The sequence below is a fragment of the Typopeltis vanoorti genome, chromosome 23, assembly GCF_054136105.1.
Source record: "Typopeltis vanoorti isolate ZY-2024b chromosome 23, IOZ_Tvanoo_1.0, whole genome shotgun sequence".
NCBI lineage: Eukaryota > Metazoa > Arthropoda > Arachnida > Uropygi > Thelyphonidae > Typopeltis > Typopeltis vanoorti.
In genome coordinates, this window is record NC_143571.1 from 64,268,032 (window position 1) to 64,293,544 (window position 25,513).

The 25,513-nt window shown below is 35.6% G+C and overlaps 1 protein-coding gene across 4 annotated transcripts in view; it reads right to left on the bottom strand.

Moving 5' to 3' along the window:
- The window catches only part of LOC150093914 (unhealthy ribosome biogenesis protein 2 homolog), a 393,653-nt gene that overhangs the window by 25,159 nt on the left and 342,981 nt on the right, over positions 1-25,513 (bottom strand). For all 4 annotated transcript variants that reach the window (XM_090412865.1, XM_090412866.1, XM_090412867.1 and 1 more), the window contains one exon: positions 841-943. In XM_090412865.1, the coding sequence (XP_090268991.1) occupies positions 841-943 (103 nt within the window). The remainder of the gene's footprint in view (positions 1-840; positions 944-25,513) is intronic.

Genomic DNA, 25,513 nt, shown 5'->3' on the forward strand with positions numbered 1-25,513 from the left:
TAATGAATACATTAGTTCACAGGTGTCTTGTCCAATTTTTATGGATACATCACCACTGAAAATGTGCTCTACAATGAGCTGTGGATAAAAGGATGCAGACTACAGACCTTTGGGCACATAGGCCTACTTGTTGACATACTGTGGTAAGACAAGATATCTGCATACCTGTGCTTGAATGTAGCCGACTTGCAAGCTGACCTGCTGTCAAGCATCGATTACGTTTGTTGTTATAACCAAAAATCTGTCTTCGTGTCCCATGGTCGAGCAAGGGAGACCTCTTAACAAATGCCTGGAACACATTCCATTGGTTTGAATTGCTGCCCAAAGTCTGGATACAATGCTATTGTGATATTCCAAACTCTCTGGCAATAATAGTAATTCTGCAGCCTTCTTCAAGCTTTCCAATAATTCTTCCTTGTGTGAAATAGTTGATGTGTTTATTACAAGACATCCAAATTTGCAACTTAATCCCTTCACAAAAAGAGCTTCATTCAAACACAATTCACATAGTACAGTCCTTTGTCTTTTATCATATTGAGTGTTGCCATGCGACCCCTATGGGCACAATTCGAAAATTTGAATGTGTATACCTGCTTTCTACTCAAAATTGTCAGTTATACAAATTGTTACAAGCCGATTCATCTGAATTTGCAGTTGTAATCTTCAGAAATAATGTTTGTCCTTAGGCTTTGGACAACACTGTATATAAATTGTATAGTTTGCATTGTATATAAATATCAGACCAAATTCAAGAGGAACACATGAATTGCTGAGATAATCAACTTTGATTTTTTAATCATCTTAAAATTATTAAAAATGTAAGCAAAACAGTTAATTTACCTGTCCATATTTTGTGCACAGAGCTGCAGCTTCAGCTGGACAGAAGTCCTGTACATCATGACTAAGTTTTCACTGCTAGCCAGAATTACAGACTTTAACAACAGTGATAAAGTTAAGGAAATTTTGTACGTCAAAAATAGTATATACTTTTGTATTTTAGTTTATGTACTATAATATTAGCAGCAGAAAATTATAGCGATACCAAAACAAAATAATGCCATAATGTAAATCCCACACTTCAAAAGTTATAAACCTATAACATAACAGCATGAGGATTAGACTACACTCTATTTATCCCACTCATTCAACAAACCATGCAGTGTTCAGACATCCCAAAACTTGCAGTCTTGCCATTTCTTTTACAAAGAGGAATTAGCTCACATTCTCTTACCATAAGTAATGCACAATTCACCAGACAGGATCAGATCTCTCTCTTTCTTCTTGGGCTGACATTTACCTCCAGTCACTCTGGGCATAAACACATTACACCAATAACTTCCTCAGCCTATTAGAGGCATTCTTTTCCACTCAAGATGCTACTTTTCACCAACCAGCCAATCTTCAGATGCTATACTAATCCCAAATCTGTCCATTCTTGGAATACTGTTTACATGTTTGGAGCAGTATTCTTCTTGATCATGTCCAGTGAAGAGCAATTCGGCTCAAAGATGATCTCTCTCAGAGACTCACTTCAGTCTGTATCTCACTGATGCACTATGTTAGCTCTACAGGTAAATCCATGGCCACTGAACTGTCAACCATCATTCCTCCACACAAGAGCAGTAGCTTCCCAACAACATTTTTCAGTACAATTACATACACACAATGAACTTTTTTCACCATTTATTCCATCTATTCTATCCTCTGGAACAGTTTTCACCACGAAATGTTCCCAAACTACAACTTCCAGCTCTTCAAGAAAATGCCAATAAACTTGTTCTTTCTTAACATTCACCTGTTACACATCACATGGCAGCTATAGGTTCTTTTATCTCTTATGTATTGTATCAAAATAAGAGAAAAATAAACAAATAAATGATAATCTGGAAGCCCTACTCTGGAGACTAAACAGTTTTTTTTTCCCCCAAACCACTTCAGGCCATAAGCAAAGTGATAATCTCATACCAGACAACAATAATCATCTACCAGTGAAAGACTTTCATGGACTATGTCATTGGTAGAATTTGATCTCTCAGAATTTTGGTTAGAAAGCGAGTACATCGATAACCAGACTGGCAAATATTTCAACATTGTAATACTCATATCAGCATCATTCTAATGAATTATTACATAAAACACCAAACAATCATAAACAGAGAGAGAGCATAATTCTAAATGACAGAGAGACAATACAAGTCTATTACTCCCACTTAATGTATAGTCACCTTCTATGTCAGAATACAAAACTGATAGTCCTTAAGGAGAAAAAGAGAGATTGGAGAGAATTCATCATGGAATCAGGATAAGCATCAATATGTCAGCTACTGGAACAAACAGAATTGATAATGTACCCAGCAATATAAGAAGTATTACTATGTTACTGTTTTCTTGGGCATCTCCATGGAGTCAAAGCTTCATCTTGTCACACAATATCTGTCATGCCTCTTCTTCAACTCCAGCACTGATAGGGCAATCACAATCACCTCTGGCAAGCAGCCCATTCACCACTAAGCAAAAAATCTTGTAATTTGCTAACAACACTTTTATACAATTTCCTGGGATGACCCCTTATTCTCTTTCCTTCCAGTTATGTACTGAAAAAAAAGTCTTTGGTGTCAATCCTATAAAATCCCTTTGATAAGTTATGTTTTCACGTCTTTTCTTTCTCACTTACCAACTAGTCAATGTAGATTGTTAGGGGGGGGGGGGGGCTCTACAATATAAGCTTGTTCACCTGGAGAGAACAGATGGTAAAAATAAGAAAAGGCTTCTAAGATCACATTATTGTTGATGGTGATAGCTTCAGAGGAGTGATAAAGGATGCAAGATTATATATAGGGTATTTGATATAGAAATTGTTATCTTGCTTAGAGCTGAATAAAGGTATCAGACCAACAGCTTTTGGATGCAAACAGTACTCATAAATAAGCAATGGTATTATGAAAAGTGAAAGACTGAGCAGGAACCAAACCACAGACAACTGTGATAAAAACCGAAGAAAGCAATGATCAACACAACCAGAAAGCATAAGGGACAGTTCTGGCTAAAAACAAGTTAAGAGTCACTGCAGGAACCACAAAAATCAGTTCCTCACTAGAAACTAACACTCATGATTTTTATATACATATATATATATATATATATATTTATCCCACACATAAAAGGTAAAAGAGCTTATAGTAAACAGATGCCATGTGAGGACAGGATCAGGAAAAGAGTAATCTGTTGACATTCTTCTTGAACTGTTGAAAATTGCAGTCCTTTGGAAATGCTTCATGAGGTAGGCTGTTCAATAGAATTGGGGTGAAAGGCACATGAAAGATGACTAAGAGTAGTAGGTTCAGTGAGTATGCCATATGACTGTAAAGGATGTTGAACAGTTGCAGCACAAGTTCCTATAGATCTCGCAAAAATGGGAGGCATAATGGATGCTAGTTCTGCTGAACAGTGACCATGGAAATATCTCTCAAAGAGATACAATGCAAAACTGATCTTCTATGGGAAAGTGGCTGAAGAGAGTGCAAGAGAAGCATCATTAACCAACCAGACTGCCTTTTCTGAATGGCATTAAGAATTTTTAGGGAAGTCTTAGGTGCACCACCCAAACATCAGAGCAGTTTTCCAATGTTCATGGGATTTGGGATTGTACAGAGTAAGAAATTGTTCAGCAGAGAAGTTCCCTAAGCATTTTAGGCATCTGAGGTTTAGCTCTGGACACTGCAGTCAATTAGGCTACCTCAAGAAAAATATCTTCACCACCCTTTCAGGAAAACAGAAGTAATGGGTTATTTTGCAAATGTAATCCTAACAATAATTAATAAATATTGTGATAAATTATGGAGACAACTACCATATTATAGAAATAATTTCAGTTTAATAAAAAACAAAATAATCACCCAATGTTTAAACCTTCATATCTAGGTCATCATATAAAGCACAAAGAAACAAGCTATGTTATGATACACATAGTATGCTAATGTCACACTGATTTGGTCAACTGTTAACTCTAATGGCCTGACCTCTGGTGAAAAAAAATTTACTACATCAAATCTAGAGTACTGTTATCTGTTAGCAAGAAATTACTAACAGATAAATTAACAAAAGTTAGGATAGAGATTACTCATAATTAGAACAAAAAACAGTATTGATGATGGCCAATATATAAAATAAGAGCTGAAATTATAGAGTACTAAAGTGAGGGTTTATTTAAAAAGAAGTTATGTAAGCAGAATGTGCCATCCATATTCTAGGAATATTTAGGCCACTATTATTGTTTAGATTAGGATGGTTTAGGTTTAGATAAGGATGAAAGTTTGATTGACCATTGTAATCTAAACAATAATAGCAAAAATCCCAAGAATATTGATGGCACACATTCACCCTACATGACTTCTTTTCCAGTAAATCCCTACTTTAGGACTCTAAGCAATCATTTCAGCTCTTATTTCATATATTGGCCATCATCAATACTGTTTTTGTTCTAATTTAATTATGTGTAATCTCTATCCTACCATATGTGTATACTCCAAATAATACCTTGAAATGAAATCAAAACATCAGGTGATTATTTTGGTTTATATTAAAATGAAATCATAACAAGGTAGCTGTCTCCATAATTTATCAAAATGAATGCTGATCACTGTGTAACTATAAAAGAAAGGAACTATTAAACATGATAACAAAAACACTTTTAATTTAAAAAAAGGCATTTATGCACAGTTCTTACTGTCAGTAACAATTACAGTATGATATAGCTACCTACAGCAAATAAGCATATGATTCGCCAGCCTTGACAGGGAAGATGTTTGAAAAAACATATTTATTGCCGTGGATATATCTAAGATATCTGATTTGGTCTGATACCAACGTGTTTTGGTATCAGACCTCTGAAGAACTATTAACTCTATACAAATCACAATCTGCCCAACCTTTGTGAAAACTGTTATTGTAATTTGGGTGGTCTCCCCTCAGAGTTCCCTAAAATTTCTTGAATCAAGAGGAGAATGAGATATCTCATTCCCTCCATTCTCTTTCACACAGGAATTCAGTTTCAGCTACACTAATTATCTACAGATATTTCAATGATCAATGTTTATCACCATTCAGCTGGTATCAATAATTCCTTGACTCTCTTCTAAATCTGTAAAGACACGTACAATGGCTAGTCACTATTCCTTTCCAGTTCAACTCCAAGCTCACATGTGAAATTATTCTTACTCTGTGAAAGAACACTGCCTTTTTATGTATTTCCTAAAGATACAATCCTCACTTCTTCTAATTCATAGTTAAGAATATTAATGTCTATTCACAGTACTATCACACTATAGGCTGAGCAATCTCATTCTGTGAAATTACCATTGAAGAAAATGTTATACATCCATCCATCCCCATATATAATATTACAGTTAGTGGGGGAAAATTTTTTGACACCATGACTGCTGGCTATGAGATAATTTGTAGTTGAGCTAAACTAGGAAGCCAATTACATATTATCTTATATTTGTTATGCTGATCTTTCTTGTGCCCTACAAGATAATTCATACCTAATGCAAGTAGTTCAAATGGAAAAGCTTGATGTATACAATCCCTTGATTAATGCGGCTAATGCGTTCTTTAAAACAGGCGCATTAATCGAATATAATAACTTATGGGAAAATGTATAATTCGTTCCTCAGATTTCTTTTTTGACCCTAAAATTTTTTATAAAAGAATTAGGGTATATCTCAGGGCCCAGTTAAAGGAAAACCATGAAACTGAAAGACAATAAAACATATTCAGAATATAAATTTATCATTCTGCTTCTTAACAGAGAATTGAGCTAACGTAGTTTGGTGGGCATTCTGTTTCTTTTTTTCATACAACTGATGGTAGTATGGCCCTATTGCCTCTTCTGAAAATTTTACTGGTTCTGTCTTCACCAGGGTCAGTCTCTAAACATTGTTCTTTAAAAACTTCGATTGTACGAAAACTATTTTCAAATTGTTTCTGTGAAACCTCTTTGGGCTTGTCAGTGATTAAATTTTCTTCATATTCTTCAGGATCTTCCTGCTGTGCATCTAAATTTAGCAGGTCAGAATCACTCAACTTCTCAGAATGAGATTTAATTAACTTAGATTCATTTGAAATGCCTCTAAAATCATTTGCACTATATGGAAGAATGTGCTTCCAAACGGCTCACATATTGCTAGCAGTAATTTCATTCAACTTTGCGACTTTATAACCAGGCTGAGATTTCTCTGATTTGGCTAGAAAAGTCTTGGAAGGCATTTGCTTCCAAAAAAAGGCCGGTTTCATCGACATTAAATATTTGTTGATCACAATAGCTCCCTTCTTACACAATTTTCTTCAAAATCTCTGGATATCTCCTTATCTGTACTTGCAGCTTTGCCTGTGATTAGAACATTATGTAGGCTATTTCTCTTTTTGAAAAGCTCAAATCACCAGCACTAACGTGGAATTCTTCTTTTCCATCACTGATAGCCCTTTCTTTCCAGGGTTATAAAGAGACAATGCTTTTGATTTAATAAGGTCAGTGTTTAGCGGGATCCGTTTTTGGTTACAATCTTCGATCCATCTAAAAAGAAGTCTCTCTAATTCAATCATTATAATACTTTGATTTCGAGTGCATTCATGAACTTGAAGCAGCCTTACCTTTCTCTTTGTATTCAGCAGTTGATTCACCCATTTTTGTGTTCTTGTCCTATCTTTGCTCTGGACTCGGCTTGTTCATTTTTCTTTATTATTTCAAGTTTTTCTTCCAATCAGATTACTTTTCGAATCATTTTCACACTGCTATTTTTTGCTCACTAATTGTTTTACTCATGATTAAATGTTACGAAAATAATTTAAAATAAAAAAGTAAGAAAAACAATTGCACAAGATATGCTCAGCAAAATGCTATGTAAAGCAGACAACATAAATTTTGACAGTAAATATGAAACATAGTGTACATTGAAATAGCATAGTATGCCATTAAAAAATAACTTTGTAAAATGTTTCAAATCGGTAACTAAATTATTTCATCCTGGTGAGTGATTTTTTAAAATAGTTAGCAATTGAAAAATGTATAGATCTAAAATTTTTAAAATCTGTAACATTTATTTTTAATATGCATGTAGGTGCACTAATTGAATTTGGGTATCGAAAAAATGACGCACTAATCGGGGTTACATTAATCGAGGGATTGCTGTATAGTGAAATTGCACTATTTTTTTTTTTTTTTTTAACAAGTGAATAAATGAACGTATAGAATAACAACAAACTTGTACAACAACCTTGTAAAAAAAAATACAAAAATTGCGATACTGGAGTCCTACTAGCATGCTTTTGGCATTTGCCAAATGACATGCTGACACTCCCTTTCTATAAGTTTCTAAACTTATAGGAAGGGAGTGTCCAGCTCATTAGAAGTGAATCACACCAAAGCCACATTAATATCAACATGCAGTTACTATAAGTTGCTTATCTTTTTATAGGTATAAATAAATTTTTCTGGACTAATTACTTTGAAAGATTGCTAAATGAAACAAGCAGTGCCAGCATGGTGGTACGCCAGAAATGCTCATATATGAAAGTATAAAAGATTTACAGTAGCTGCATTGCACAATTCAGAAGGCCTAGTCAGAGGGTCAAATTCTGCATGATTGGAGTAGAGCTCTCATAGTGCCATCTATAAAAATGGAAATAAAATTGAATTACAGAGGTATTTCCCTACTGAGTGTTCCTGGTAAGATTTATGCAAGCATACTTGAGAAATAGCTAAGGCATATGACAAGGTGTGAAAAGGAAAGCTCTTCAACACACTACAGTTATATGGTGTAAATGGGGCATTATATCGAGCAATACACAGTCTCTATTTGAGCTGTAAGTCAGCAGTTAGAATTGAAAGAAGTACAGAAAGATAGATGGTTTGATGTTAGATCATGTGTGTGACAAGAGTGCATACTATGAAGGAAAGTGTATTGAATCCTTTCTTTTAGTGTTACACAGTGATCAGCATTCTTTTAGAAATTATGGAGGTGTTTGAGGGAGAAGAAGGTACTGGAGAAATATATCAGGTTGGTGTAGGAGATGCAGAGAAATGTGAAGACAAGTGTTCGAACCTGCCTAGGAGTGACAAAATTTTCCAGTCACAGTTGGCTTGCATCAAGGGTCTGCATTAAGTCCGTTCCTGTTTAATATTGTGATGGAGGTGGTGACAGAGGAAGTGAGAGAAGACGTGCCTGACTATGTTGTATGCAGATGACATCATGCTGTGTGCAGAATCAAGAGAAGAAATGGCAGCCAAACTGGAAAGTTGGAGGAAAGTACTGGAAGAGAGGTATGAGACTGAGCAGAAGTAAGACCGAGTATGTGTTGCAAAGTAGATAGCAGCCAGGAGATGGATCTGGAGCTGGAAGGAAATGTCATCAGGAAGGTCAGTGACTTTAGATACTTAGGTTCAACAATGAAAGAGGATGATGAGGCTGAGAGGGAAGTGGGATGCAGGATACAAGCAGGACGGAGGAACTGGAGAGAGAGGGAGAGAGAGATGGCTGGAGTGCTATGTGATAAGAGGGTGCCGATCAATCTAAAAGGCAAAATTCACTGGACAGTAGTGAGACCAGCTATGACGTAAGCTTTGGAAACTGTGGCTCTTGGCTCTGAGGAAAAATAACATCAACAGGTTGGAGGTAGCAGAGATGAGAATACTTAGGTGGATGTGTGGTGTGAACAGAAAGGATCGTCTGAGAAATGAATATGCAAGGGAAACGGTGAAAGTTACGAACTTAGGAGCAAAGATACAGGAGGCAAGGTTGAGATGGTTTCGTCATGTGATGAGGAGAGAGGAAGAGTGTGTGGGAAAAAAGGTCATGCAGATGCATGTGCAGGGGAAGAGGAAGTGCGGACGGCCAAAGAAGATATGGAGGGAGATGGTGGAGGAGAACTTGAGGATGAAGAACTTGGATGTGGCTACAGCCCAAGACAGGACGTTGTGGAGGAGACACACCACAAACAGCGACCCTACTTAAGTGTGAAAAGCTGCAGAAGAAGAAGAAGATTGACTTTACAACTGTGTTATAAATAACTATTTTAATTTCCCGATGTATCGACCTTCATAATCATCTGGAGTATATACAAATATACAAGGACAAGCTGAGTTACATTTCACACAGTATGCTTAAGAAACAATGATTTGATCAATGGTTATTCTACTGGCATGACCTCTAGTGAAAGAATAATAAATAATTGTTATATTGTTATATTTAAGATTCTGGATTATCTACAGTCCTGTTTAGGGAGAAAGGTTCTGTGGGTAGAATATGTGCTTTCCATATGCTTGGAATTTTTAGACTATCATTATTGTTCAGTTAGGGTGGTTGATAAGAATCTCACAGGCTTCCTTAAATTTAGGTTCATACCATGTTTTGGTGTGATGTAAACAACTGGTGCGTTTCCAGTCAATTCTATGTAAAGTGTTCAGGGCAAGATCAGAAAGGTCAGCTTCACCATAGTCATCATCAAATTCCTGACATGTACCCTCAAGGGGTGTACAGGATATGATAGTACTACATGAAAAATTTACATCATTACTAACATCCTATCTACAATTTTTCTCCAAATCAGCCTGTTACTTGTTAAGATTCCATTATTATCATTATCAGATCTTATATTTCTATCGTCTAAGGCAGTGCTTCCCAAACGTCTGGAGTCAGGGCCCCCTTTGGAAAAATTACAATATTTCACGGCTCCCCCTCGAAAAAAATCGTAACATAGACATATATTATTATAATATTTATTGTATTTTTATTCAATACAAAACATACACAGTGAATATTGCAAAAATCAAATGCAAATATTACGTTTTTATTAAATATTAAATTTTAAATATTAAATTATTAATTATTACATATATTACGTAAATATTACGTATATAACATTAAATATTATGATTAGTAATAAAGAAAGAATTAAAAACATAAAAGAAGTTTAATAACAATTTAATGTGATGGATGTGTTTCAATACTGCTACACAAAAAAGTCAATATGAGGTGAAATATTTGAAACTGCAATTCTTAGATTTCTGCTTTGAAATGAAACTTATATGAATAAGCATATATTTAGTAATATTCATTAAGCGCCGAAATACGCAGGAAGCAAAATTTGTGAACCAATATGTGATTTTTTCCATTAAAATATAAAAAATAACAAAAATTAAATAAGTTTCTTTTAAGATAAAAAAATCTACTTAGTCTTAAAACATTTTAAATTTGTTTTCATTATTTCATGGCCCCCAAGGGGGTCACGGCCCACAGTTTGGGAAGCCACTGGTCTAAGGCACATTGTACCAAATCATTCCACCTATATCTTGGTCTTCCTCTGGGTCATTTTCCTGCCAACCTGGCAGAGAACACTTGTTTTGCTAATCTTTCCTCGCCCATTCTGTTTAAGTGACCATACCAACTAAGAAAAGCTCTGCTAACGCATGCCTGGATGCCAACAATGTCAAGTTCTTGAAATATGAAATTTCAAGTTCTTTTTAATATGAAATTGCCATTGATGCCACCTGTTCATGCCTCTAATCCTTTTCAGGACTCTCATATCTGCGGTCTCTAGTCTTTGGTCAAGTGATTTACTTCTGACCCAGTTCTCAGATCCATAAGTTAAAACTGGTTTGAACACTGTCTTGTATACAGCCAATTTAGTGTTTCGACTAATATCTCTCTTATTCCATATGAATTTATTCAATTGACTTCTTACCATACCATCTTTCTTAATTCTGTTGTCTATTTCCATATTTAATTTACCATCTTCAGTAAAAATCGTGCCTAACTAGCTGAAATGTTTTACTTGTTCCACAGGTTCCCCCGTTCACAACACAGTTGACATTTTCAACAACTCTACCTATTTTCATTGTCTTTGTCTTTTTAATGCTGACCTTCTTACCATATCTATTACAACAATTATTCAATTTAGTCAGGGAATCTTGCAAACTTGTAGTGGATTTATTTAAGTATAACATTGTCTGCATAAAGCAAAGAGCTGACATTAACACCTCCAATTCTGATATCATGTTTAATACCACTTTCCTTCATAATCTGATCCATGTAGATAATGAATAACAGAGGGGATAATGTACATCCTTGTGTGACACCAGATTTAATATTAAACCATCATCCTGTACATTCTTCAATTCTAACTGCTGACTTGTAACTCAAATAAAGACTAAGTATTGCTTGATATGATGCCCCATTGACACCATATAACTGTAGCGTATTGAATAGCTTATCTCTTGGCACCTGTCAAATGCCTTTTCCAAATCGACAAAACTTAAATACAGATCTTTGTTATATTCCCATGCTTTCTCGACTATTTGTCGTAAAGTGAAGATCTGATCCTGACAGCCTCTATTTGGCCTGAATCGAGCTTGTTCTTCACCAAGCTTTTTTTCCACAATTCTTCTCAACCGTTTCTCAAGTATACTTGCATGCACCTTGTCAGGAACACTCAGTAGCGAAATACCTCTGTAATTCTCACATTCAGTTTTATTTCTCATTTTATATATGGGTACTATTAGAGCTCTACTCCAATCATCGGGAATTTGTCAATCTGTCTAGGCTTTCTGACCTATGCAGTGCAGCCACTGTAAGACTTTTATACCTCTGTACTTCAGCATTTCTAGTCGAATATCATCTATTCCTGCTGCCTTTCCAAATTTCAAGCTTTTGATAGCTTTTTCTACTTCAAGTATGGATATGTGTTCCTGACTGTATGCCTGTTGAGTGGTTTTTACCACTGTGCTATCACTGCTTGTTTCATTTAGCAATTTTTCGAAGTAATTACTCCATACTTCAATGATATCTTTTTCTCCTCTTTTTATGTCACCGTTATCATCTCTAATTCCATTTACAGCACTCTTTCCTCCGTTTCTAAGCTTCTTCAACAACCTCCAGAATATCTTATCACCTTCTTGATAATTATTTTCTATGCTCTTGCCAAAGTCCTCCCATGACTTTTGTTTTGTTAGTTTTACACAGTGTTTAGCTTTCTTACATTTGTCTCTGTATACTCGAAGAGCACACGCTAACTTATTGTCAAGCCAGGAACTTTTGATATGCTTTCTTCTTTTCCTTCACTGCCTCTTTAACTTCCTGTGTCCACCATGGAGTTCTGATTTTTCTATCCTTGCAGACAACCTCACATGCCTCTCTGGCTGAATTAATCAGAGTTTTCTTCAAGGCTTGCCACTGAATCTCCAAAATGTGGTTCCTGTTCTCAAACTCTTTCATTTTTTCTTAAATAATCTTTGTGTATTTTAGTCTACAGTTCACATCTGAGAGCTGCTCAACTTTTATTCGCTTTAAAACTTTCTTACATGTTATTCTTTTCAATAAGAAATTCAATTTTATCTTGCTCAAGACTAAATAGTGATCGTTTCAAATTTCAAATCCTCCTCTGTACACTCTGGTGTCCTGCACCCGGAAGAAAACATCACTATCAACGATAACATAGTCAATGAGACTTTTCTTATTCCTTGCCTCTTCTCTCCATGTGAATTTGTGCACATTTTTATGTTTGAACGTGGTGTTAGTAATAACCAGTCCATGTCCTGAGCAGAAATCCAACAGGTATTTGCCATTATTATTGGCTTTGCTCTTTTCTCCGAATTTTCCCAAAATAATTTTGTATGTCTGACAATCATTTCCTACTCTGCTATTTAGATCCCCAACAAGGACCAACTTTTCCTTTTTCATTGTGTCAGTTGCTTTTTCTGAAGCATTAAAAAATTCCTCCATTTCTACCTTAGTAGAACATTCTGTGGGACCATAGGCACAAATAAGTCTCATTGTCCAATTCCCCATTCTGATATTTGCCCCCATCACTCTACTTGAGACTACCTGCCATTTAAGAAAGATAGCCTCGTATTTGTGTTGAATACTATGGCTACTCCTTCTTTTCCTTGATTGTCATTTCCTGAACATTTTGTATTTATAGAAAATCTGGTACTTATCTAATTCCTCAGCTAGCTCCAATTCTTTGCCATTCAGGCTTCTTATGTTGATAGTACCGATCTTTAACTCTGGTGATGTTGAGTCGGGGTGTGCTTTCAGATTTGTTCCGGTAGCTGACTTTTCGCCATTCACCCTGGTGAAAACAACGTGATCCTTGTTTAACTGGGCGATGCCCCAGCCGGCATGAAATTTTGTCATGTTGTACCATCATTTTCTATATTGGTTTAAGCCAATAAGAATACAATTTTATTAATTTTCGGCTAAATCCCAAATTGCCAGTCCATCCTTGTTCGTTCAGTATCCTGGTAGATACCCATCAGGGTGTACCACGAGAAGGTGAGGAATGGACATTAGGTCAGAAGCCTTAGTTGGTTCTCCGCATTCCTTTAAAGGCTATGTGGAGGTCTCCTCTCAGTTATACAGCTTTGACTCTTATGACACATAAGCACCCCTTATGTGTCATTTATGTTCCTCTTCTCTGATAGGAATTGTGCATCCTGTTTCCCCTTTATATATATAGTAGATTACAGGTGCAATAAATATGGTATAATCCAGGGCAGGCCAGAAGAAGGAGTGGGTCTTTGGATGAGTTCAGCTAGCTTTTTAATTTTGCAGGAGGTTTAAAGGTGGCTTTGAGGTTGTATTTCAGTAGTATTCTATTTATTTTATCTGATGTCCTTTTAATATAAGGAATGGTTATAGTTTTATTATAGTCTGGTTTATCTTTGTTTTTTTATTGAGGTCTTGTAGAGAATTTTGTTAATAGTGTTTTGGCTGTAACCATTTTTTTAATAAAGTATTGCTGATAACTTTAAATTCATCTTTAAGCGCTTGTTCATTGGAGCAAATCTTGAAAGCCCTGCTTTTTAGAGTATTAATGACACCTAGTTTTTGTGTTGAGTGGTGGTAGCAGTTTATGTGTATATATTGGCCAGTAGTTCTCGGTTTCTGATAAACAGCGAAGGAAAGACTGCTAGAAGGAAGACGTGTGACAAGTATATTTAGAAATGGAAGTATGTTCTGCTTTTCAATCTCATTGTGAACTGTATGTGTTTCTGTTGTTTGTTTAGGTGGCTGAGGAAGGTGTCTAATGTCTGGCGGCCATTGGATCAGATAGTGAAAACATCTTCAACGTATCTAAGCCAAACTTTGGGTTTTAAAGTAGAGGAATCTAGAGCACATTGCTCAAAATGTTCCATATAAAAGTTAGCAATAGGAGGTGATAATGGCGAGCCCAAGGCTGTGTCTTCTTTTTGTAGGTAGAAAGCGTTTTGCCATACAAAATAACCAGAATGTAATACATGGGCTCTTTGCGCATGTATTATATTCTGGTTTACCAAAGATTTAACAAACAGAGCATATCGCTCAAGCAGATAGTTGAATGTATAGACAGCCATTTATCACCTAGCCAAGAAATTAGCATCAACACTCAAGAAGTTAGTAGGTCATTTCCCCTCCTATATTAAAAACACTTTGTAAACAAAATCAAAGACATCACACTGGAAAAAGGTGATTTATTAGTCAGTTTAACATCTTTGCCCTCTTCACAAATGTCCCAATCAATAACATAATCCTTCTATTACATGACAAATTCCCTCCTGATATCACAGCTCTTTGCGCATGTACTTCGCTCTGACTATTTTGTGTGGCAAAACACTTTCTACCTACAAAAAGAAGGCACAGCCATGGGCTCACCATTATACCCTTCAATTACTAACTTTTATATGGAATATTTTGAGCAACATGCTCTAGATTCCTCTACTTTAAAACCCAAAGTCTGGATTAGATATGCTGACGATGTTTTCGCTATCTGATTCCATGGCCGCCAAACATTAGACACCTTCCTCAGCCACCTAAACAAACAACACAAATGCATACAGTTCACAATTGAGATTGAAATGCAGAACACACTTCCATTTCTAGATACACTTGTTACATCTTCTTTCTGGCAAGTCTTTCCTTCACTGTTTACCAGAAACCGACAAATACTAGCCAATATATACACATAAACTCCTACTACCACCCAACACAAAAACTAGGTGTCATTAATACTCTAAAAAACAGGACTTTGAAGATTTGCTCCAATGAACAAGCGCTGAAAAATGAATTTAAAGTTATCAGCAATACTTTATTAAAAAATGGTTACAGCCACAACACTATTAACAAAATTCTCTACAAGACTTCAATAAAAAACAAAGATAAACAAGACTACAATAAAACTATAACCATTCCTTACATTAAAGGAACATCAGATAAAATAAGCAGAATACTACAGATATGCAATCTCAAAGCCACCTTTAAATCTCCTGCAAAATTAAAAAGCTTACTCAACTCACCCAAAGACCCACTCCCTCCACCCCCTGGAGTATACCATATTTATTGCACCCATAATTTACCATATATAGGGGAAACAGGATGCACAATTCCTATCAGACAAGAAGAACATAAATAACACATTAAATATAATAACTATGGTGAAGCTGGCCTTTCTGATCTTGCCCTGAACACTTTACATAGAACTGACTGGAAAAGCACCAGTTGTTTACATCACACCAAAACATGGTATGAACATAAATTTAAGGAAGCCTGTGAGATTCTTATCAACCACCCTAATCTGAACAATAATGATGGTCTAAAAATCCCAAGCATATAGAAGGCACATCTATCCACGGAACCTTTCTCCCTATAAACAGGATTGTACATAATCCAGAATCTTAAATCTAATATAACAATTGTCATGTTAAAAATAGGACATCATTGTACTGAAAGAAGACTATCTATAAGAAAGAATGCTTTTCTCATGTTATCTTAAATAGAATTTAGCTTTGATGTAGTTTCTAAATAATTAATTAATTTATAATTTTATCTGGTTTATTTATTTGTTTTTTCACTAGAGGTCATGCCAGTAGAATAACTGGTGATCAATTCATTGTTTCTTTAGCTTACTATGTGAAATGTAACTCAGCTTGTTCTTGTATATACTCCAGGTGATAACCTTAATATGAAGGTTGAAACATTGGGAAATTAAAGTTATTTATAACATGGTTGTAAAGTCCATAATTTCTAAAATGAAAGTGTATTGAAGCTGATATGAAAATTCTTGTGTAGAGGCTTAAGTGCTGTGAGGACATTATGTTGGAGGTTTAATGGATTTTTTACAACACTCAAAAAGAATTAAATTAGAATTTAATACTCCTATATTTCGTCCTAGTCACTAGGACATCTACGGGGATTACAAAAACAGTTTGTAACATGCACACAAAAACTTACAATACTAAGCCCAACCACGTGGGTGACACTAAAGTCCTATCTAGGTGGAGCACCCTCTAAGGGCGGTAGTAGGTGGCCTGGAATGTAAGGTGGGACCTCTGGTGATGAGTGTTTCCCAAATCTTCGGAAGCTTAATGCAACCGTATTTGTTAAGATTTGGTTGGTTTCTGAGAGCTGCTGCTGCTTCTAAGAAAAGCCTCTCTTTCTTGAATTTGCTGTGGTGGAGCATGGTGGTTTTCTTCCATGATACTCTGTGGGTGGTGTCCAAAACATGGTCAGCCAAGCCTGAATGGCCATAGTTGTGTTTAACGATGTACGACTTGTGTTCCTCCAGGCAGATGGATGCTGATCTGCTTGTCTGTCCAAAGTATGCAAGCTTACAGGAACAGGGTACTTTGTAAACTCCAGGCAGAGAGAGAGGAGGGAGCTGATCTTTCGTAGAACGGATAAGGGTAGCAAGTTTGCGGTAGGGCTTATATGCTGTGTGTAGGTTATACTTTTTTAGTATCTTGGCTATTTTTTCCGAAGTGCCTCGGATGTAGGGTATGGTGATGGCATTTTTAAATTCTTGTTGACGAGAGGGATGGGGAATGGGGGAGGAATTGATTATTTTTTTGATACTGTGTTCACTGTAGCCATTGGAGAGGAAAGTTCTGTGTATGTGGTTAAGCTCAGTAGTGAGGGCGGTTCAGTAGTGAGGGCCCACAAAGATTGTGGGCTCTCTTGGTAAGGGTTTTAATGATGCCATATTGTTGTGAGGGGTGGTGGTGGGAGAGTTTGTGAATGTATCTGCCTGTGTGTGTGGGTTTTCTGTATACAGTGAAGGCAAGTGTATCATTGGGCAGGCGCGTGACTAAGGTGTCTAGGAAGGGTAAACAATTGTTCTTTTCCTTTTCCATAGTAAACTGGATTCTTGGATGTAGGCTATTGAGAAGCCTGAGGAAGGAGTCTAACGTGTCTGGGCAATGAGGCCAAATGGAGAAAACATCATCTACATATCTTAGCCAGATAGAAGGTTTGAGTGGGGCTGAGTCTATGGCTTGTTTTTTGAAATCTTCCATATAGAAATTGGCAAGGGGGGGGGGGTGAGAGGGGGGAACCCATGGCGGTTCCTTCTATCTGCTTGTAGATTTTGTTATTCCAAGAGAAATACCCAGAGTTGATGGCAAAGGAAAAGAGATCTAAGATGTCAGAGGGGAAAAGGTTTTCTAAGAGAGATAAAGTGTCAGTTAAGGGAATATCGGTAAACAAAGAGGAGATATCAAAGCTTACCAATATGTCTGTATTGTTCAAGGTTAAATTTTCTGTGAGGGCTTTAAAGTGGGTCGAGTTTTTTATATAGGAAGCTGAATTTCCGGTGAGGGGGGACAGAGAGTTGGCCAGCTGTTTAGACAGTCTGTAACAAGGTGCATTGGTGGCATCTACTATAGGTCTGAGTGGGGAATTGGGTTTGTGGATTTTTGGTAAACCATATATTCGGGGGGGGGGGGGGGACGGGAGAGGAAAGGTTCAAGTTTTTTCATGACATCAGGGGGCCAGGAGGTTACTTTTTTAAGTAAGATTTTTAATTTCTTAACTTGTGTTTTTGTGGGGTCGTGTTCTAGCGGGATGTAGGTAGCGGGATCGCGGAGGATAGTGTTCATTTTACGATTGTATTCGCTGGTATTAAGAACAACTGTGGCATTACCCTTATCCGCTCTGGTGATGATGATACTTTTTTCTTTGTGTAGTTTCTGGAGAGCCATGCATTGGGCATAAGATAAGTTACTTTTTGGAGGCGAAGAGTGAGCGAGGATGTAAGTAATGTAAGTTTTTGTGTGCATGTTACATTAATTGTTTTTGTAATCCCCGTAGATGTCCTAGTGACTAGGACAAAATATAGGAGTATTAAATTCTAATTTAATTCTTTTTGAGTGTTGTAAAAAATCCATTAAACCTCCAACATAAAGATATGAAAATTCATTATGTAAATTGCAGCTCTTCACTTTATGCAGATAATGTTATACTTCTAAACAAATCCAGTACAAATCTGTAAGATTCCCTAACTGTTGTAATAAATTTGGTATGAAAATCAGCAATACGCAGAAGCACTGAAAACATCCACCTATCCTGAAAGAAGACCTATAAAGCAAGTAAAATAAAACATTTCAGCTATTTAGGCACAATTTTTAGTGAAGCTAAACTAAATATGGAAATAGACATCAGAATTAGCAAAGCTGGTTTTTCTCTTATCCCATAAATTTATATGGAATAAGAGAGAACTTAGTGAAAACACTAAATTACAGTAGCTGTATATACAAGACAGTGTTCAAACTAATTTTAACTTATGGATATGAGTGCTAGGTTAGAAATAAAACAATTGATCAAAGACTAGAGACCACAGATATGAGAGTTCCGAGAAAGATCAGAAGCATGAACAGATGGTATCAACGGCAATATCGTATTAAAAATGAGGATATTAGGAAAGAACTTAACATTATTAGAAGAAACACACATATAAACCACAGTGAAAATTATTTAATTGTAAATATTTCATCCTAAGTATCTTAGGACATCATCAGTACAGTATTTAAACAAAATTAGAAATAACATACAGTTAGGGCGCATGATTACAATAGAATCTCATGAAAACGTGCATAACGTGTTAAAGTAGTACAAAAAAAAAAAAAAAAAAAAAACCGTTAATTATTTAACACAGTTTTGTATGATAATTTCCCATACTTTAGGAATAGTAAGAACATCGTTGCGGTTTAGGTTTGGTCTGTGTAGTAGGGCTTCAGAACTTTCTTTGTATAAACGTTCATGTTTAAATAAAGATCTATGTAAAAGTTTAGCCTTTTCCCAATGGATCCTATGGTTTGGATTTTCAATTCAGTGTTGAGAGAGGCCAGATTTCTGCGGTTTAAGAAGACGAATGTGGTCTTGATGTTCCGAGATGCGTTTCTGAACAGACCTACCTGTCTGTCCAAAGTAAGATAATTTGCATGAGCATGGAATCTCATAAACACCAGGTAACATCAAGGGTGAGAATTTGTCCTTAGGAAAAGGTAATAAGTTGTAAATTTGGTTGATAGGTTTGTAAGTAGTGGCAAAATTGTATTTCTTCATAATTTTAGAAAGACGTTCTGAGATGCCTTTAACGTAAGGTATGGGAATCCTATGCACTTCTTCCTGTCTGGTTTGATGTATGCAGAAGTGACTGATGATTTTTTGAGTTGTTTTGGGATTATATCCATTTAGGATGGCTGTATTTTTGATAACTTCTAATAATACAGCCATCCTAAATGGATATAATCCCAAAACAACTCAAAAAATCATCAGTCACTTCTGCATACATTAAACCAGACAGGAAGAAGTGCATAGGATTCCCATACCTTACGTTAAAGGCATCTCAGAACGTCTTTCTAAAATTCTTTCTAAAACCTTCTCCTAAGGACAAATTCTCACCCTTGATGTTACCTGGTGTTTATGAGATTCCATGCTCATGCAAATTATCTTACTTTGGACAGACAGGTAGGTCTGTTCAGAAACGCATCTCGGAACATCAAGACCACATTCGTCTTCTTAAACCGCAGAAATCTGGCCTCTCTCTACACCGAATTGAAAATCCAAACCATAGGATTTATTGGGAAAAGGCTAAACTTTTACATAGATCTTTATTTAAACATGAACGTTTATACAAAGAAAGTTCTGAAGCCCTACTACACAGACCAAACCTAAACCGCAACAACGTTCTTACTATTCCTGAAGTATGGGAAATTATCATACAAAACTGTGTTAAATAATTAACGTTCTTTTCTTTTTTTTTTTTTTTTGTACTGCTTTAACACGTTATGCACGTTTTCATGAGATTCTATTGTAATCATGCGCCCTAACTGTATGTTATTTCTAATTTTGTTTAAATACTGTACTGATGATGTCCTAAGATACTTAGGATGAAATATTTACAATTAAATAATTTTCACTGTGGTTTATACGTGTGTTTCTTCTAATTATGATGTTAGCAGAGCTAATCTCAGGTGGTATGGTCACTTAAACAGAATGGGAGAGGGAAGATTAGCAAGACAAGTGTTCTCTGCCAAGTTGGCAGGGAAAAGACCCAGAGGAAGACCAAGATATAGGTGTATCAATATGGTGAAAAATGCCTTAGAAGATAAAAATATAAGATCTGATAATGTTGGAGTCTTGACAGGTAACACACTAATTAGGAGGAAAATTGTAGGTAGGAAGTTAGTAATGATGTAAATTTTTTTCATGTAGTACTATCATATCCTGTACACCCTTTGAGGGTACATGGCAGGAAGTTAACAATGAAGAATTTTATCAAAAGATGTTTTTTTAACTGCTTATGTTTCGCTGAATTTCAAATCAGCATTATCAGAGCACAACACAGATTGTATACACAACAGTGAGTAAGTGAAACAATTTTGTCCATTACAATTGTATTGTTTCACTTACTTGCTGTCAGGTATACGAGCTGTGTCGTGCTCTGATGATGCTGATTTTAAACTCAGTGAAATATAAGCAGTTAATAAAACATCTTTTGATAAAATTGTTTGGTGTTATCAATACCATTAAAAATAAGTCATAATTATCATCTTGATTACTCACTACTGAATCTTTAACTGTCTCCTCACCTCCTTAGAACACAGATGACTATACCTTACACACAGTAATACAGACATGAGACCATGTCTGTATTACTGCCTTATCAAATCCTTCTAAAGTGGACATTCTCTATAACTGTGCTGCTATTCAATGCAGTGACTAAACAACCTTAGCAATAAATATTAACTCACTGTCTGCAATAACTCAAGTGTCTAGCTTCACTGACTACTTTCAACAACTAGTCATTAATATAATACTGTCTATAATGCACCCATCAAAAATTTATGCTTGGTAACATTGAACTTATTAAAACATTAACCCTCATAGCAGAAACTAAGGAAGATCTAAAGCAGTTGATTCTATTGGTTAATATGGAAAGTAACAAAAGTGGACTTAATTTTAGCATCAACACAACAAAAGGGATTGCTTCTGGCAATTTAAATGAATTTATAACAGAAGGAGATGTTGACAGTTGTGATTTACTCTGGTCCAGAATCAGAAATGATGGTAAATGTGAAGACGAAATTAAAAGAAGGATAGTCATGGGGAGGGGGGGTGATGTTAAACCTGACAAAAATTATGAAAGATAGAGGTGTGAGTAAGGCCATGAAAGTTAGAATTGTCAAAGTAATGGTATTTCCAGTGGTGATGTATGGATGTGAAAGCTGGATTATTAAGAAGAAAGATAGAAAACAATTGATTGATTTGAATTATGGGTGTGCAGGAGACTATTAAGAATCTCATAGACTGCAAGAATGACCAGTAAGAAGGTTGTAGAGAATATAAAGACAGAATGCTCCTTGGAGGCGATGATCACTAAGCAGAAGTTGATGTATTTTGGTCAAGCTGATGAATCATTGGAAAAGTCAGTTATGTTGGGGAAGATTGAGGGAATAAAAAGAAGAGGTAGATCACAAAAGAGTTGGATGGACAGCATAAAAGAACTTACAATTACTGAAAGAAAAGATAAGAGACCAAATGGGATGGAGAGCCTTTGTTTAAAGGATCACCAAGATGCAAAAATGACTGGATGGCACATAACAATAACAACAACATTGAACTGGTATTCAATGTCATTTGCCCATATAACCAATCTGTTCAAATCAGCCTGCAAGTCTTCTGTATCAGCTATATTCCTTATCATTACTACTAACTTAGCATCATCAGCAAATAACTGAATATCACACTCAAAAACCCTTTACAATATTATTTAATATATATGTGAAAAATAATAGCTCAAGTACAGAACCCTGTGGTACTCTACTAGTTGCCTTCCTCAGACTTGGCACAGCAATACATATCTTTCTGTTACCAGTCAGTCAGTCACTCTCCAATCCATGTCACCAGTTTATTTTGCAAATTGGATGTCGAATTCTGTCAAATGTCTTGGAAAAATCCAAAAGTATCATAGTATAATCATTCTCCTTACCTAACTCTGCTGATACTCTATTATAAGTCATGAGCAGATTGCTAAAGAATGAAATACCTTTATCAAAATCATGCTCTTCTCTATAGGAGATCCCACTGTTGTCACCCACCTCCGGGTGAGATTCCTAACCCATCCAACTGCTGTGTAACATCTTCAATATTTTTAACTCATGTATCTCTATTCTTTCATCCAGAGAGCTAATGGATCTGCCTGAAATACAGACCTTACTAAAGTGTTTACTTAATAACTCAGCTATTTCATGTGCATCTGACACCTGTCTACCATCATGCATTCACATATGTTATTCTTCTATGTTCATTCCTCCTTTTACTTGCTCCACAACAATAAAATTCATTCAAATTTGGTCCCTGTTTGGCCAACTTCTTTTCATAATTTGATTTTGCTTCCTCAACTGCTACCTGTCTGGCCTGTTCTTTACAGCACAAGCCTCACTATCACCTTCTCATGATACTGGATCCATAATATACTCTACTTTTTTTGCAGCTCTTGCTTCAAAGTATTAATTTTTCTAACTCTGGCCACCCAAAATACAGAAGTGAGTATTCAGAATACTGAATTCAGAGTACTCAAAACACTCACTTCTGTATTTTGTCCTGTGAACCTTTGGCTCACACCAAACAGCCCCAAACCCATTCTCTGTATTACTCCTACTATCATCTATTGGAGATTTCTAGTCTTCTTGAATTTAATTTCTCTGCAATCATTAATAGTACTCCCTCACCTTTCTTGCCTTGTTTATCCTTCCTAAAAACTATGAATGCACACATGCCATTCCTGTAGCAATATTTTCCCCTGTCAGCCAGGTTTAATTTAATACCTCATTAATGCCTTTAAATTTTTGGTTTCACTTCATCTACCAATGCTAAGAACTGCTTAACAATGCTACTGGCCAAGATGTCAAGGTTATCATGGATGCAAAGTGCATATTAAAAGTGTAATACCATTGATATTACATTGAAATATATGATGGATACGAAGCGTATGAGGATGCATATTTTATCCATAATAGCCAGTAAGGTGGTTAACTTTATTTCCAATGCTGTTGATATTAGAAATCATATTCCCCTTTCTATTTCCATAGTTAACACTTTTTGTCTTTCAGAAAACTAGTGCTGCATTTTCTAGGGTTCCTAAGAAGCTATCATTCTCTCTGTTTGTCATTACATTCACTATATCTACTACTTAATTTAATGCACGCATTAATGCTTTCAACCACCCAGACATATCTAGTTTCACTAACAATTCAATGAACAATCATTTTTTCCAAGTGACTGATACTAAAACCATTCAAGTACAATCAATCTTTCATACAAATTGTTTTGAACAACAAAGTCACTCATACATCTACATAAGTGCACACCATTTCTCCTACTGATCCATATGATATCACGGACCTCCTCCTCAGCTCACTGTTATTACATTGTGGCAACAGACTCACAATCTTTACTCTTTTTCTCTTCTTATCACCTCACTCAAACAACTTGTTCATATCCAGCAGAATCATATCATCCACTCATTCTACTTGTTTTCATATTAGTTCAATCATGTCATAAAACTTCACACCAGGGAAACATGCTTTCATTGCTCGCTTGTTCACTACCTGAAATTATGGAATTTCCACATATAACATATCCTTTTCCATCAGTTCCTGTTTTCACCTCCTTTTCTGCTATTTTGCCAAGTGGTTGTTTTAGTCTCTCCAACTCTCTCAAGCATTATTATGTAGCACTTGTTAAAGACTGATGAAAATTTTGAACATTTCATCTTCCCGATTTCTTTCATATCTTGTTTCTCACTCCTCTTTCATACAGCCATTGCCATCTTATATTCTGACACCTCCATTCTTGCTACCATTCTGCATATCATCTGTCATGAAATGCCACATCATCTCATTTGTTTGCTCATCTGAATTTCACTCTCATTCAACATTTCATGTTCCTTGATGTGTTTAATTATCATACCTTTCCGGAAAATTCTAGTTCTATTATCTCCTATTGCCTATAAACTACTCACATTTACCAACAGACACTTGCTATATGCATTAATTGAACAAACGTTTTTAAGTCAAACTCAAACAAAGAACTCAGCATCTCCACTGTTATCCCTCTCGCACATTTTATCAGTATATATAACTATATAATAAACAGCCAATTATGCACATAATTAATTAAAACAAACTCAGATTCATTAATAATAAAAACACTAATACAATGATAAAAAAATAAAACATATCTTAAGAGCATCAGAAACTAATACGTTGCATAAAACTTCTAACATTTAAACTTTTAAATACTGAAAGCTTATTAAAATATAAATATTATGTGTATACAGTCTTTAGGGTTAATTAATCTGTGATATTCACTGATCACCATAAACGGCATCATATAAATACAAAAGTAACAACATACGAGGTGTGGCTATTAAATAACGAGATTGGTTGCAAAAATGTGGTTATTATTACAATTGTACGAATTTTCCATTGTTGGAAGCAGTGCTGCAAGTCATCAGGTGTTATCTGCTGCAATAGTGCTGCCGTTATATCGTTTGCGACGTTATTTTTACTTGAATGTATTTCCCCCTCTTATCAAATTACTTTGTTATTTTCATGTCTGCTTGAGCTAATATAAAAATGCCTTTATGTTCTTATTTATCTTAAGCACACTTAAAATACTATTATCCTATTCCAGTCCATTCGTAATCTACTTAGCTTACCCCCCCCCTTTCAATTTCATAAAGTATATTCTTACACGTGCTAGTAACGCAGACTGAGGAAAAGATTCTGGCTGGGGCAAAATCCTTAATCTACATTGCTGTGATTTTAATGTATTAATCCTTAAAAATGTATTTATTTTATTTATTTATTTATTTTTTTACGACTGCGCCATTAAGGATTGTGTAAAAGAATTTTCTGTCTTTCCTTTACATATAAGAGAATAATTTAGCTAAGCACGTATAATAACCCTTAAATGAATTTTATCTCAAGCAACTCCGAATTACTCAGCCATGGCTGTTACTTCACTTAGGTCATACAGGTTCAATTAGTTTTTGTGAGACAGTGGATTGGCTAACAACGATCAGGCAAGCTATTAACAAAACCAAAAATGTTTATTCTAACTAAGACAATTAATGTACAAAAGTAATGGACATATCATGTGCCTGATTCTCCACACATTCATTAAGACACTTAATAAAT